The following is a 16,465-nucleotide window of genomic DNA, read 5'->3' as shown; positions in this document are numbered from 1 at the left end:
ATCACTCTCACAGCTCCTGAAAGGTGCCTGTGCTCAGCTGGGGCTGGGCTCTTTCTCCAGCAGCACTGACACAGCCAGAGCACACAGCCTCAAGCTGCACCAAGGGAAATACAGGTTGGATAGCAGGGAAAAGTTCTTAACAAAAAGGGTGAGAAAGTTCTGGAATGGCTGCCCAGGGAGGTGGTGGAGTCCCCATCCCTGGGTGTGTTTAACAAAGCCTGGATGTGGCACTGGGTGCCAGGGTTGAGCTGTTGGGGCTGGGTTGGACTCCATGATCTTGAAGGTCTCTTCCAACCCAGTGATTCTGTGATTCTGTGAATTCTGTGACTCAAGCTTTGCCCTTCACTTTTTGTCCTAAATTTGTTTTTCCAGGCCCTGGCTATGCACTGCAGGAATTTACACTCCTCTTTCCCCATCCCCTGAGTTTGCTGGCTCAGGGCTGCTCACATTGCATCAATCTCTGCTTGGCACTTCATTCCCTATATCCCTGGCTCTGGTGAACTGGGCTGGGCTCCTCAGCTTTCCTGCTCCTTCCCACCTCTTGGAAGAATGCTTTCATTAATAGTAAATAAATGAGGGTTTTTTGTAGTGGTGTAACAGGCGTTTTCTGGGAAAGTGGAGGTGGGTGTATGTGGACATTGCTTAGGAACTTGTCTCACCACAAATACAGCAGATCTGTGCCTGTCTCTGTAGATTTCCTTATTTTTTTTAAGGCACTGGAAGGTGAAGGTACCAACTGGTGATGCCTCTCCACATGTGCCACGAGTGGGGCAGCTCAGCTACTGCCAGCTGAGCCAGCCGTGCCTGTGGGATGTGTTTAGATGAGCTGATTTCCATGCAGCTGCAGTGGAAAGGGGAACAGCTTTGTGGGTCAATAGCAGGATGGCCACTATCCTCCACAGCAGTGACATGAGACATCAGTCCCCCACAATGAAAAGAGAACCTGCCATTCCCTCTTGGCAAGGTGGCTCCAGGCAGGGAGACAGGGAGCAGAGTGGTGCCTTGTCCTGGCAGTGAGCCTGGCCATGAGCTCACTGAGCTGCCCTGGGCTCACCCATGCTCTGGGTCTGCCTCCATCAGTAAAAGGTTTCATGACTAACTGCCTTTCTGGTAACTCTGAGGATGTTTTGGGAGCTCCCTGAAGGGCTGCAGCTCTTCTAAAGAGCAGGGAAGGGGCTGAGCAGGATTTGTGTGGAGTTTCTAAACCGGATTGGCAATAAACAATCTGTTAACAAACCTAGATGAGGTGGGTTTGGGAGTGTCCAGCTGGAAAGGCAAACTCTTGATCCCACAGTGAGTCTCAAGCCCAGGAGCTGTAGGGGAGTGTCTCCAAGATCCTGTCCCACCCAATGCCCTGGTCCTTCTTGCTGCTCCAAGGGCAGTATCCAGCAACAACAGCACAGGCTCCTCCTGAGATTTAATCTCCAGGATCCAGGAGGCCAATCCTGCTGCTCTTTAGGAGGACAGGAAAGATCTGTTTGCCAATGGCACAACTGGCTCATAACTACCAGTGGAGATGGGGGAGAGATTTACTGGAAGGCTACTCCCAGAGTTTTTGGTGTTGCACCCATGTTGTTGTTACCCAGTGTTACCTCACACACTTTCTGGCCTCTCCTCTGCATGGGAATTCCCAGAGCTCCTTCTGTTAGCAAAGCATCAACAGGAAATTCAAAAGCCCAGCACAGGCAGTTCTGCCTTGCTGCAGGTTGGACAAAACCCTTTATTTAAAAATATCTGATCTCTGCCTAATGATCACCCAACTGCCCACTGGGGGCAAAGCTCTGTCATCAGCCCCAGGTAATGTCACTTCATTCACCTTTTGGGTGTTTTCAAAGGACACACACAAAAATTGGTGCTTTTCTGCTGCTGCCTTTTCTGCAGGGCTATTGCACCCCACATGGAAAACAAGAAGTGTCCCTGTACTTTAAAAAAAAAATTGCTGCAATTGCCTTAATTCTCTACCTGTCTCCTACCCTTTTGTTTCCCATATGGATGATCTATAGATCCTACCTTTGGATTTGTACTCACTGCCTTCAGCATCTCTGTTCCCTGTTTGTTTATAAAAGATATCTCTGTTCTCCTCTTGATGAAGAAGGTATTGTTTTAATACTAGAACAGTCCCTCACTTGTCAGATTGGGGTTTTTGGTCAGTATGGAGAAATGTTCTTCAATATTCCCTATTATAATTCTTGGGATTTTTTTTTTTTTTGTGTTGTTTTGGGGTGGGTTTTTTTTTTCTGTTTAAATTCTTATTCTGAACTCAGTTTGCCCATGATTGTTTTCAGGTTGGTAACAGCAGCCTAAGAGAGCAGCAAGGCAATGTCTGACTGGGTTTGATTTTATTCCATCTGCACATAACAAATGTTTTCGAGTGGCAATCACTTCCCACCTAAGCTACTGTATGTTTTCAGTGCTGTGATCAAATTCTCTGTATCTGCCAAGAAAAAAAAGGTCTGATCCACAGTTCTCCCTGTTGGATGTGTGAGTTCTTTTGAGCTAGCAAGTAATCACCATCATCCCTCACAAGCACGGCGCCTGTCTCGGTGCTGGAGGCAGCTTTCCTGCAGATTTGCTCTATTTGAAGTTTCCCTGTGACAATCTGGCCCTTATCCCCTCCTTGCCTTTGGCAGCTGCTTGGGGGGATGTTCAGATGGTTCACAGGTTTGATTTTGTGCTCCACTGCAGACACTGGCTGGTCTATTTTGTACTTTCTATTTTAGATGATTGAGCCATCAATTTTCAGATTCATTTACTACTGAGTCCAATGACCTGGATGCTCATGATCCCATTTCTAACAGGTCCCTATATTATCCTCACTTCAGCCTCCCTAAAAACATGGTTTTAACACTCCAATGAGCTTCCCACCAGGTTTCCATCTTTCCAGCTAGGCCAAATTTTTGCTGTATAACAGAGATTCCTGTTTAATAGCCAGGACCTACCTTTGGTGAATAGGTGATGAAAGCGTTTTTCTCCACTTCCTTCTTTGCTTTGATTAATTTTGTTCTCAGCACCTTCATTATGTGTTAAATGAGTTTCCATTTGTTCCCTCTTTGCACCTTTCCCTTTTGTTGTTAGTTTAACACCTCCCTGCCCAAGGCAGCCTGCCTTTGGCTCAGAAAATTGGTTTCTAATTCGGGAAGGAAGCAACCAAAATCCTCCAAATCCTCTCATGGAGGGTTGAGGTAAGTGCTCTGTAAACAACACTCATCTTGCCATTTCCATGCTCAGTTTTCCCATCAAAAACCTTCTGTTTTTCTTCATCTACAGGAGAGGAGAGATCTCTGAGAGCTCCTTTAGAAACCTTTTTAATGTCATTTCAAGTGATGCAGCCTAGAAAGAGGCTGAGATTTAGGGATGCTGGTGCCAGTATTGAGCTGCAGCTGAGTTCCTGCCTCTCTGTCCCAGTGTCCTACCTGCTGGAGCTGGCACAAGGGAGCTGGGGCTTTCTTTTGGAATGGATCCAACCTCTTGGAAAGATGCTTGTGCTTGGTAAATTAGCAGAAAACTAACCTAGCTGGAAATGGACAGAGTTTCTCATTGTCTTTTTTCTCTGGAGCGTTTCTTCAGGACAGAAATGATAGCACGGATTGATCCCCACAGATCATTCCATTGATTTTGGCTGCCATTGGGAAAGATTCTTCCCCTTCCTGCCAGACCTTAAGCATCTGTGCATGTCCTGCTCATCAGCAAACATTCCAGCAGATGCCAAGCATCCCTTGGACTCTCACCATGCTGGGAGCCACACACAAGCTCAGGTGCTCCACTGAGCCAGGGCCTCTCTAAACAAGAAGAGACCATTAGTTTTGGCTCATTAGCTTAACTTAGCTGACTATTAAATCCCACTCCTCCCGCCACTTTCTGTAAAATAAACTTAGAAATGAGCCATCTTTGCAGCTGTGAGAGTAATAAATCCAATTAATTTCCATGTCTTTAGTGTTAATAAATGCATTAGACGTGTCAGCACTGCCTTTTTGTTTCCTTTGTGGAAAAGGTTGTCTCAGAGATTCCTTTCTAATTAGGATGGGACTTTAATCCTTTGTGGATATATTCCTCCAGGAAGGCACTTGCTGAGATGCAGAATCTTCAGTCCCAAGGAATTGTGTTACTGTTTGTTTGGGAGCTTTTTGATTCTTTTTTTTTTGTTGTTGGTGTTTTTGGTTGTTTTTTGTGCATATGACAACTACCATCACAACAAATTCATACTTCCCCTGCTAATGTAAGAGTTAAGGGAAAAAACTCCACTTTGTCCTGGGAAGATGTCACCAAACAAAGCAGAAATGCAGGCACAGATGCAGCTCTCTTTGAAATCTGCATAGTAATGAGTGTTTACCCTCCTTTCTCCATGGCTGCTGACTCCAACACCGAGGGTACAGTAAACAGCTGTGTGGCATTCATGGTCAGAGCCATCAGCAGGATGAAGCAGTGGCAGGGTGCAAGTCCCATGCCAGTCTTTCAGGGCAAGCTGAGAGGAAAACCACAGAGATCACAGAGTGTGTCAGAAGTACTGCTGGTAGAGCTCCTGCTAACAGGGAGATCAGAGCCCCAGCACAGATGGAAGGGCAAAGTGCACGGGCTCCAGAGAATCCTTTGAAAGTTTATCAGCCCTTCTGCTCCAAAAGATGCCTGTAGGTGCCTCATAGCTGTGTGTCACAGAGTGCAGCCCACTCAAAACAGGAGCTGCTGGTGCAGGTCTCAAGGCATTCCGGGCTCTGTAGATAGAAGAAGGAGCTAGAACTTGGATCCTGTGCAGGAGTCACTTTTAATTGTGTCACAACCAAGAGAAAATCGGCCTAGAAACCAAATTTACATGAACAAACTCTACTACCAACCTGCTCCTGCTGCCCCATGACTAACCTTTCCTCTCGACCCTTACAAATATTGCAAACTCCCAGCCTTGTTCTCTGAGATTTCCCAGAGCACTGTGGATTCTTTCCTTCCTGCCTGTCTCTCCTGTTACATCCAGGAATGGCCATTTCTCCTCCCAAAGGTTATCTAGGTTTGGAGCCTCCTCCCCATGGACACAATCATAAGGTCTGTGATGAGGAACAGCAGGGCTTTGTTCACCCTCAGTGCACAGGGGCTGTAAATCCTCAGAGGGTGACCAGGGAAACCAAGAGCTGGCTGCCCCAATAAATCTGCCAGGGTGGCTGCTGCAGTGCTGCCTGAGAGCTGCAGGTTCCCAGTGAGCTGTGGGATAGAAAATAAGCCAGTGTATGCACTAAGGAAAAGAAGGAAAGATGGTTTTGGTCAACCTTTAGTTAAAAGTTTGCCTGGATAAGCTGCTGGAAAGGCAGGAGAGGGTAACAGCCTTTGGAGCTTTCCCCTCCTTCTTGGTTAATCCAGCCTGGGTCACCAGGGCTTTGTGCACTAAGCTGGAAGTGCTGGCAATACCCCTGCTGTGGTAAACCCAGGGCTACACCCACACTGGGGCTTGGGACACTCCACTGGCCATGACCTGGGGGCTGGGGACAGCTGGGGAGGGTCTGAGGGATCAGCACAGTCCAGCCAGCACCCTGCAGCCTGCATGTTGCTCTTGGGCTGGCTCCAGTCTCTCCTCACCTTTTCCTAGAATATCCTAATTTGAAAGGGGCCCAGAAGCACCATGGAGTCCTGGCCTTGCACAGGACACCCCCAGGATCCCACCCTGTGCCTGAGAGTGTTGTCCAAACAGTTATTGAACTCTGGCAGGCTTGCTGCTGTGACCACTTTCCTGGGGAGCCTGTTCCTTTTATCTTGCTCCAGCTTCAGGGAGGCTGAGAGAGGACAGGGAATGGCCTGTAGGGCACAGAGTGACACCCAGGAGCCAAACCCTTGTTATTGTACCAACACTTGCCACCCAGTCCTTGCCAGCACTGCAGCCCTGTGTGGTTGGTGCCTCCATGGGCCTGTCCATGCAGGGTGAAGGTGTGTGCCTCATCACAGCAGTGCCTGGGGTCTCTTGCAGCACAGTGAGGTTATTTTGAGAGCTCCTTGCTCCAGGATGTTGCCCATTTGCAAAGCTGGGAAAACTTCTGTGGGACCAGCAGGCCTCAGCATCACCACCTCAAAGGCAGAGAGGCAGAGTCTGAGAGCCCCACAGTGCCCAGCCCAGCCTGACAGCTCTCACAGCTCTGCTGGGCTGCCAGGAGCTGCTGCTTGACTTATTTTAATCATTTATTACCTGTTCCTTCCCAGGAGTAATCCTTGTTCCACATCCAGGGGTGTGAAGGAGCCTGATTCTGTGTCAGTAGTGCCAGATGGTGGCTGCTCAGATTCGTGTGCAGGTGCCAGCTCTGCTCTCATCTCTGCCTCAGCTCAGGCAGGTGTCCCCATCCCTGTCCCACTTGCTCACATGGGACATTCACTCTTCTGGAATGAGGGATTCCTGGTGTCTCCAGCCCACATGCTGTGGTGCAGAGCAGACACAGTGGGAAGCACATTCACAGGACAAGTTTGGGGCAGGTCTTGCCCAAGGCAGTTGTCATTCCTGCCTCTCCTCATCACTGGTGTCCTGGTCAGTCTCTGTGCCAGACTGCCTGGGAAAGACCAGAGCATGGATAGATGAGGAATTGTGGCTTTTGTGGCAAAGCCATGTCACAGAAAGCAACAGCACATAGCACATGCCCTAAGGGATGTTCAAGGCAGACTCATCTGTCACACTGGGGACACTCAGTGAGTACCACCACCAGAAACACCTTTAGAAATCCCTCCAAGACCCTAAAAGGGCTTCCAGTAAGGGACAGATCCATGCAAATGAGTTCTAGGAAAGTGCTGTTTATGGATTAGCTAGGGAGTGTGCTGTGGTGAGTGTGTGGGATCATGATGGAATAAATACCCTGCTGTAAATTTCATGACACACCTGATTAGAGGAAATATCACCTGGATGTCCAGCATGCTGAAAATAGAGAAAGCTTTCTAAGGCTTCAGATTGTATTAGAAAGTTTGGTTTCTAGCCAATTTCAGTATCATGACCAGCAAGGAAAGGCCTGCTGCTTCCCTGGGCCTCTTTTTGCTCTGAGTGACAGCTCCTCCTGGGCCCTGTAGCCCTTGGATGCTCCTTCCTCCTCCCATCTTCTGGCAACCACTTCATCAGCAAATCCTTCAGTGATGCTCTTACTGGCAGGCCCAAGATGCAGCCATTTGAATTCTGCCTTTTGCTTTTAACCAGGTTCACTTCCTTCCCCCTGCAGGCCATGGATAATTCCCTTGGAGGGGCTCCTGCAGCCTCAGACATCTGACTGCCACTTGCCCTGCTCACCCAGACAACTGGCAGCCCATTTGTTTTCAGTCTCCCTGGAACAAGCCTGGCCTTTTATTTCCTAGCTCTCTCCTGCCCTGCCAGCAGCCCTGAAGCTCCCTTGTCAAAGGGAGAGAGGAGAAGAGTTATGCTCCACACACTGAGATGTTGGCTGGCACTGCTGTGAGATGGGAAGCAGGCCTGGATTTGGCCATGTGGCCCAGATGTTTTGGGTTTGATTTATTTGTTTGCTGCTTTTCCTGATGCCTGCTGCTCTGCTCTGGAGGATCTCAGCTTTTGTTAGAAGCAAATTAAAATGAATAATAAAAGAAAAAAAAAAAACCAACAGGGAAAAAAAGAACAGAAAGTGTTGGAGGAAGCAATGACATTTGGAAATGTACATGAGGCAACGTGGTGATGTTTGCTTCAGTCTGCTAAAAGCTGGAGACAACAGCTTGGAGGAAGATGGAGGATCTCCCTCTTGGCTGCCATTCCTTTCCTCTGCTGCATCCCCCGTGGGCTGAGCTCACTCCCTTTGCTCTTCCCCCTGCAGCCTCTAAGTGGGTGCTGGGTGCCATTTGGACAATAACCAGACCTGAGGATTTCACTCAGTTCTGGGAGCTGTGCTGCAGAGCCCTGACATTTCTGGAGGAGCAGCCAAACTGGAGGAGCTTTGCAAGTCCTGCACACCCCTGGGCTGAGCATCCACCCACTGAGCACTGAGGTGGTGCCTCAGCTTTGCATCCCAGTGAGGAGGAGCTGGGGAAAGCATCATCAACTCCAACCTTGCATAGAAACAGGGTTTAACAGCTCCCTGTCTGCACTTCGACCTCTGTGATCAACAAGCATTGATCAGAGGGAGGCACAAGCTGAAAAATTCAGGTCCCAGTCCAAAATATGAATGTGCCAGCACTTGGGTGTGCAGTTCTGGAGCTGGAGTCATCTGCAAATAGGGACCCTCTAAAACATGGATCAGGGTTAGAATTCCTGTCCCTCCAAAATTAAAGACTGAAGAAATTTTGAGAGCTCAATGTTTTGGTTCTGGGCCACCTGAAAGGGGTGAAGTATGTGCTTTAAGTGCTTTGTTGAATAGGAAGAGACTTGAGCACGTGCTTAATGTTATTAAGTGCTTAACTGCTTCTGTTGAATCAGCCCCCCCTCCAGCTTTTAAAGTCAATTCTAAACCCTTAGGCTGCATCTGAAAGGATTTGGAAAAGAAGTGGCATCCAGACACTGCTGGGTGTTTGACTGCTGAGCTCTGCATTCCTGCTTTGAAGGCTGGTTTCCCTGAATCTGCCCTCACTGCTATTCCAAACCATCTCCACGGGCTTGTCCCTGCCATCAGGTGACCAAGGAGAGAGCACAGAGGGTTATGGACATTTAACACGGGCCCTGGCACAGCTCCTGGAGAAGTTTGGATGCCCTGCAGTTTCCATCAGTGACCCCAAGGCAGGGACCAACACCAGGGTTGCTGCCTGAGGGGTTTGCTTGTCTCCAGGACGCTCTTCAATCCCAGCAGGGACTGTTAGAATTCACTTTTAACCTTCTCTGTAGCTCAGACCAAGAAAAAAACTCACCTAGGATTCCTTCATCAAACATCTACTTGCTGTGTGAGCCTTGTCTGTTTTAAAGGCATCTGCCTGAAGATAAAGGCTTAAACTTATAAACCAAAATGTTTAAATAAATAGATAAAATTTAAATAAAAATTTTAAAAACCCCAAAAAGCAAACAAAAACAAACAAACAACAGCAACAAAACAACAGCAAACCAAAAAACCAACCAAAAATGAGAAAACCCAAAAACCCTAAAAGCAAAACAACTCTGTAGTTCACCTGGTCTAGTGGAAGGTGTCCCTGCCCATGGCTGAGGGTTTGGAACTGGATGATTTTAGAAGTCCCTTCCAAGCCAAGCCATTCTGTGATTCTGTGATGCTGTTTTGCTGGTCCAGCTGAAGAGACCCTGCAGGCCTCCTGATGGCCTCTTTTGGTGCTTGTAACCAGCTTCCCCTTGTTGTGGGAGCCCCTGAAGCCAGGGTGGCTACAAGGAGTGGGTGACACGAGCTAAGCTGGCTTGCTGTGATCCCAGGAATGCAACTGATCCCTCACCAACAGCAGGGAACTGAGAGGGGCTGCAGGCAGTGAGCTTTGCAACCAGCAGAGATGCTGCTGGAAACAAGGTGTCCCCAAAAATCTGCAGCAAAAGGATGTGAACCTCATACCCTGAAACAGCCAATTGGTGGCAAAAAAGCTGGAGCTGTGCTTGAGAGGAATGAGGCTCCAGAAAATAAGTGGCAAAAATAGAACTTTTCCTGCTTTACAGGTAGAAGAGTATCTGAGACCAGGATGGAAATAGATGGAAAACTTATGCACAGATGAAAGGCTTGAAATGAAATCCATTATGCATGAGACTAACAGTTGGAATCTGAGAAGCACTGGGAGGTAATGATCTGAAAAGTGGGAACAGTTCTGGGCAACAATACCAGCCTATTGCAGGGGCATCCAAAAGGTTCCCAGAATCTGCCTTGGGAAGGAGCTGAAATTGCAGGGGTGGAGTGACCTTCTCTGGACAAAGCAGACCCTCCTTCCCCCATGTCCTCTCCCAGGTCTGCAGGGCTCCTGGCTCAGTCCAGGGCAGGGCTGTCCCATGACAAGCAGTGCCACATGAGAGAGGCTTTGATTGGCAATTTTGAAATGGAATAGCATCCCCAGTGCTGTCTTGCTGTGTTCCAGGCTGTTTTTCTATGAAGAAACAGTCCTGTCTGCACATCTGATAGCAATGCAGCAAATGGTAATGTAGAGATGCAGCATGCCCTGAATGAACAGTTCAGCTGTGAGAATCAGATCAAAGTTTTTGGGCCAATAATTTCTGGAAATTGAAATGCCATTCTTTCCTCTTGCAGGTTTGCAGGTGCCTGGGTTGATAGAAAATGCTTTCTTCCAGGACAAAAGCTTTCATTAGAGAAGATTAAAAAGTGTTATTCTCTCTTAGCCAAGATTGATAAGAGGGTCAATACTGGAAAAAAAACACCATAAACCAGCAGAAATTCAGGTACCTCTGCGTGTCAGTTTGCACCTGACTTCAAACCCAGCCTTTCACAGAAGCACAGAATCATTTAGGTTGGAGAAGACTTTTAAGGAGTCAGGCAAACATGAGGATGGAGTGACAAAACATACAGGGAAGAACTGCAGGAATAAATGTTCCCATGGCAGGGACCAGAGCTGCTCCCATCCTGCAAGGTGGGAAAAGAGTTGCACAGGTTTCTCAAGGAGAATGGAGCTGACCTGTGGGTCATTCTGCTAAAACTTGCAGCTCTCCAGCTCAGATTTTAAGGGAAGGCTCAGAGGCTGGCAGCAAGAACCTCCAAAACCCTTTCTGACCCTGCTGGTTTTGTGCCCTGGGCTCTGTGGCTGCACCCCTGACCTTCCCAGCTTTTTGGGACTCACTGATGCAAAGCCTGGGGCCAGTGACACCTTCCTGCAAGAGCTCTGTGTTTGTTCTCCTCAGAGCAGTGGAAAAGGAACTTTTTCAGGCAAAATGATTTATGGGTTTGGGTTTTTTAGTGGTTCCTTGAGCTGCTGTTGTTATACACTAAAGAGACTCACTCCTGTTATTTCCTCTGAGTATTTTTGCCCAGCTCCAGGCTCCCATCACGTGCCAGCTTCAGCTGAGGGATCCCAAGGCCATCCAAAGAGCACAACTGCAGCCACCTGTGCCCTCATCACAGGCAGTTTGAATGCAAGTTGTACTGCAGGTTATGTCCTTTTTTCCCTGGAAAAGTTCCTTCTGTTGAGAGTTTCTCCCAGGCTGTCTAAATCTCAAGTTGTAAATTAGGTCCCAGTGGGTGATTGCTCACAGTTTAATAGGTTTTCTTTCACAAAGTCCATGCTGCTGAGGGCTGTCCCCAGCTCAATGTGCTCAATGAAGACTGGCAGCATGGGTGTAAGGCATTAAACTAAGCAGAAGTTCATGTCTCCAAATTTAGGCACTTTAAAAATACATATGAAACCCAGTCCAGGACAAGAAAAGGAGTCAAAATACAAGAACACCAGACATGATATTGTAAGGATGAATTGAACTAACTGGATCAGAACTCAACTGACATCATCTGCTTGGTGATGAGGAGAAAAAAAAAAGTGGGAAAGAAGTGCCACTTGGAATAGTCCAGCTCTGAGTTATCTGAAGTGTCCATGAGCCTGAGGAGGGAATGCAGCCCTATCAGTTAGCATCAGGGCATGATGAATTAGGTGATTTGCTGAAATGCTGGTCAAGTTTCTTTAGGGTGAGCTACGAGGGTGGGAGCTTCAAGCTCTGGTTATTGTCAGCTGTGAACATCATAAGTGACACTGGTTTGTTGAACTCCATTTTCTCCCTCCCTGTGCTGTCCTTATCAGACCTTCTCTTATCCTTAGAAAACAGGTTAAAATGGAGCTGATCTTGCCTGGCTTTCATTGAAAGGTTAAAATGAAGCTGATCTTGCCTGGCTTTCATTGAATCACAGAACGGTTAAGGTTGGAAAAGATCTGCAAAATCTTCAAGTCCAACCACATACACAGCAACCACTGTGTTCATCACTAACCCATGTCCCCAAGTACCACATCCACAATGACTTTTGAACACTTCCAGCGCCCCATGCTGCCCTGGGCACTCTGTTCCAACACCTGACCACCCTGTCAGTGAAGAAATCTTTTCCAATATCCAATTTAAACCTACCCTGGTGAAACCTGAGGCCATTTCCTATGGTCCTGCCTGGCTACAGCCTCCTTTAAAGTGGTTGTAGAGAGTGAGAAGGTCACCCTTGAGTCTTTTCCACTTTTCCATCAAATTTTCTCACAGATCTTCCCTGATCAAGGGACTAGAAGTAAATTTGGCATCACCTTGGCCAGTGTGACACCTGGCAGGCACTGGGCATTGCTGAGGAGCAGTGACACCTTGCTGGGGTCAGGACTCACCACTCCTCCACAGGTTCTGCATGAAGTGGGTCTCTCATGGCCCTGGGGAGCACCACAGTGCTGGAGGCAGCAGTGGGTGATCCAAAACCAGCCCTTTTCCTGACACAACAGATGGGCTGCTGCTGTGAAAAGGAAATGAATGTCATTGCATGGCTTCTAGTCTGACAGGAATGTCTGGAGAAGCTCGAATGTTGCTTCCCCACAAGCAGCTGTTGTCTGCATCCTCTTCCATGGCCTCCTGGGTGACTTCTTATTTTGAAAACAGTCCACCCTTCCTTCCACATTCCGTCTGGATGGAGGTTTTTGCTGGAGGGTTTCCTACTCTTCTCCCCATTCCTGCACAGCTCTGCTGTCTCTGTTGTGCCAGCGCAACTGCTCACCCTTAAAAGTGGATCACTGAAATATCAGCAAAAAAGGAAAGAAGTTATTTTGGTTTTTTTTAACTCAGACCAGAATAGAGATCTATTTTCCAGCCACACTCTCAGCACAGCTGGTGGAACAATGCTCTGCAGCAGAGGAACAGCAGAAAATGCCCAAATGAACAGGCTGGAGCAGGGAAGGGCAACGCTGCCCTCGCTGGATCCATCACATCTCCTCCTCTCCTGCATCAGCTGAGGGGAGCTGGACTCTCACAGTGACCCTCTGGGAAATGTCTTCTGATGGGAGACCACAGCCACAGCAGATGAGAGCCAGCCCTTGAGAAACTGGGCCCTTGAGGGACCTGATCAAGCTGCCAGGGGTTCCCAATGCAGCAGTTTTTGTCACAACACTGCAAACGTGGCAGTGTTTTGACAGGCTGGGGCAGTGCTTGTCATCTGAATACCGTGAGTTTGTGTTAAAGATTCTATTCCACTTTCCAAGAATCTGGCCTCTGCGCCTTGTTGACAGCAGGGAAATGTTTCAGTGCTGTACAAATGCAAGTAAATAAATGCAGAAGGTTGAAAATGCATCGTAGGTATGCTGCCGTTACCTAGCACCCAGAGAAATTAGTTTTGTTTGACAAAAAATGGAAACACCGCCAGGATATTTTGCTCCAGTTTAGCTTGTTTGCTAGAATTGTTTGTGGTTAGTAATGAGCACAAGGTTCACTTGTAATAATAATGTAACCATGGTAATATGATAACACAGGCTGATGCCAGGCTGATTTGCTGATAAGATTTATGCCCTATTATATTATCCAATGCAATTAAGAAATACTTGGACAATTAACATTAGAATAGATTAAAATAAAGGATCAGACAGCTGTGGGTCTCAGACATAGTCCCCAAGTGTTTGTGTCACCCTGCTGTGTTTCAATGAGCAAGGAAAGCATTTGCTTTCATTTCACCAACAGGGAATTGTCATGTTCCTCATTTTTTCCAATTCCCTACACTCATTTTAGTGTGACAGGTCAGAAATGAACCTAGGAGAAGCAACAAGTGTTAATTGGTTTCATTCAATCTAAATTGAATTTGATGATCAGCAGGGTGAAAGACAAATGTGTGGGTTGGGATGTAGGGGTTTGCTCCCAGTGGGAAGGAAATGACCAGGAGATGGGGGTCAGAATCTCCCACCCTTTGCCTGTGTGTTGGGAGTTCACTGTGCCAACCACTACTTTCCCAGGACTCCTTTTATATTACCAGAGGCAGCTCTTTCTTGTCTTGTAAGCTCTGTGGGGCAGAGATCATCTCTTCATTCCCCATTTATGAATCCTGAAGGAACACAGCATTTCTACCACTTAATAATACAAGCACAGGAGATGAGGCAGGATAATCACGAGAGATGAGCCATTTCATAACCGCCTCTGTAGCAGACAGAGTTACATCCTCACAACATCCTAGCAACAGAGCTCCTCAATCCTCAGCTCCTCTCCTTACCTGCAGACACCTCACTGCCTCACTCCTTGCTGTTTGCACATTCAGTGGGGAATCTGGGATCATTTGTGGAGAATTTAATCCAAATACCCCAGTGAGGAAAGAGCAGCTTTCCAAAGGAGTGTAAGAGCAAGTCCTTCAGCTGTTGCCATAAGCCAGGAGATGAATGGAAGACAATTTTGGACTTTTTTTTTTTTTCATATGAGAATCCTATTATTCAGTCCTTGCTAAGAATTTTGAGATGTTTGGTTTGCTGAAACAAACCAAACATCTCAAAACTCCAAAGGTCCAGGCAGAGCTAATGTGGGCACTGGGGCCTCTCTCTTCTCTCAGATTGGTTTTTCATTGGGATGATCAACTGCAGTGTAACTGAGAGGGGAGAAACCAATCTCAGTCTCTTGTTCCTCATGTGCTTAAAATCTCCATTTTACTTAAGAATGATACCTACCCCTTTCTCCATCTTCTCACCTTATTGTCCCCTCTTGCTGCTTATGGGCCCTTCATTTTGCTGTTTTCTGAGTGAATTAAAAGGCCTGTATTTTATGCTCATTCTCTTTGCTCTTTCTCCTTCATAGCCTGCCTTTCCAGGCTTGTCTCCATGACCTGCACTCTCCTCCCTTGTCTCCATGACCTGCACTCTGCTGAGCTGCATTCTAGCTCTCAAATGGACTCTCTGGCCCTCCCCTCCCTTGTTTTGTCTTAGGTGATGCCTTATTTTCCCTCTATTATTCACATAAATTGCCATTTCTTGCTGGTTGCTCAATTGCACATCTCCTCCTCCCATGCTGTCCAGCCTCCCCAGTCCCACTGCTTCCCAGGCACCTCATTCCTTCCTCTATGGGGAAAAAGCTCAGTTTCTCTCCATCAGATCCTCCTTCCCTTCCTCTTTACTGATCCTATAACCACATGGTGAGTCTGGTTCACTCCAAGCTGTGTTCTCCTCTCTGTGTGATGTAGGGAGTTGACTGTTCTGGCAGTTCCTGTGTTTCTTTTCCTTTCAGGACCTAATGCACTGTGAAGGATGAACCACAGAAATGTGAGTAGAGAGTCCTGGAGACAGCACCTTATACTCCTCAAAGTGGAAGAGGTGACTTAGGAGGGAGGAATCAGGCTGAAATCTACCAGATGATAAGTGGCAAAATAAAAAAAAAATATCATTAAGACAGATTTTATTCAGCTGTATTTTATTTTGGAAGCAACATACAAATTGTACAGTGCACAACAGCTCAGAAGGAGCTGAAATAGCTTTGCATAAATATTGCATGAAGCTTTGTGTGCAAACACATACAAGGCACAGAGCTATATGCAAAACCTGGCTACAAAGGGTGAAGGAAAATGTGGAAGCTTTTGCTTCCATATCTGGAGAGCTTCTGGTGCTCTTGGAGAAGTCACTCTGCATTGCAATACAAGTTTCAGCATCAACATGCTCAGGGATGCTGTGAGCCAAGATCCATGCAAGAGGGAAAGCCATGGAATGGATTTTTAAGTCAGGAGGGGTGGCCTAAATGCTGTGGGGCAGGGGTTGAACCTATTTCTGGGTCTTTTATGGGCCCAGATACACAAAAGGAGTAGAGAGACAGAGGTATAGCATGTGGCTTATTTTTATTTCCAGTTTATCTTAGCAACCTCAGGTGAGCTGGGATGATCTGGAGAGAGCCTTTGAAAAATCCCTCACAATTCAAACTAAAAGATGACTACAGATGCTCTGCACTGCCACAGCTGTGGGCTGAAGCTGCAAAAAGAAACAGAGATGGCTTTGGCTTCAACCATCCTCTGAGCATATGCCCTCACCTGCATCTGGGCCAGGATTTGGGAGGGCTGGTTTTAAGCTGCAAGAGAAAGTGGATGTCCTTTTTTGAAAGCACTTTACAGTGGTTTAAGAAGAGTGTGCAGTAAGGATTTTGCCAGCTGTGGCTCTCAGGACAAGGACCCACCAGGTAAAGCAGGGGTATGGCACAGCTCTATGTGTTGTATGCTGCAAACAGCAGGGGAGTGAGGAGACAAATTCCATCTGAGACCTTCCAGTACCACAAACATTCATCATCTTTTGAGGGATAGTGAGAAAGAGCATTTCATTATGTTCATAATGTCCATGACAGCTGCTGGACAGTGGGCTCACATCTTCCCAAACAAACCCCATATTGTGGAGGACGCAATGCTTGTTTCTCCCTCTTCCATTTTCTCCCCTTAGTACGTCTGCAAGTCAATTTTCACTCTATTTTGAAACTAACATTTTCTTTTTTTCCCCTTCAGCATCTGTATTCCACTCTCCGCCTCTTTCCACCACATGCCCATTGAAAACCTAATTGCAGATCCTTTGCTGCAATTAGCCTGCGTGCTGCTGCAAAGTTCACTTCATTATGGCTTTTCTGGACTGGTTTATTCACACAGGCTTTGAATCAACTGCTCACCAGTGCTTTGATCCCACTGCCCATGCCATGATCAGC

General features: G+C 47.2%; 1 protein-coding gene across 1 annotated transcript in view; it reads left to right on the top strand.

The window, feature by feature from the left end:
- KIAA0586 (KIAA0586 ortholog) overlaps positions 1–10,189 on the top strand; it is a 104,047-nt gene extending 93,858 nt beyond the window's left edge. Inside the window, exon 31 of the mRNA XM_077180826.1 lies at positions 10,116–10,189. Coding sequence (XP_077036941.1) covers positions 10,116–10,174 — 59 coding nt within the window. The 3' untranslated portion in view covers positions 10,175–10,189. The remainder of the gene's footprint in view (positions 1–10,115) is intronic.
- The last annotated feature ends 6,276 nt before the right edge of the window (positions 10,190–16,465 follow it).

Source organism: Agelaius phoeniceus, chromosome 6 (assembly GCF_051311805.1).
Source record: "Agelaius phoeniceus isolate bAgePho1 chromosome 6, bAgePho1.hap1, whole genome shotgun sequence".
NCBI lineage: Eukaryota > Metazoa > Chordata > Aves > Passeriformes > Icteridae > Agelaius > Agelaius phoeniceus.
The sequence above is the reverse complement of the archived record's forward strand: the minus strand, read 5'-3'. Positions and strand labels throughout refer to the sequence as shown.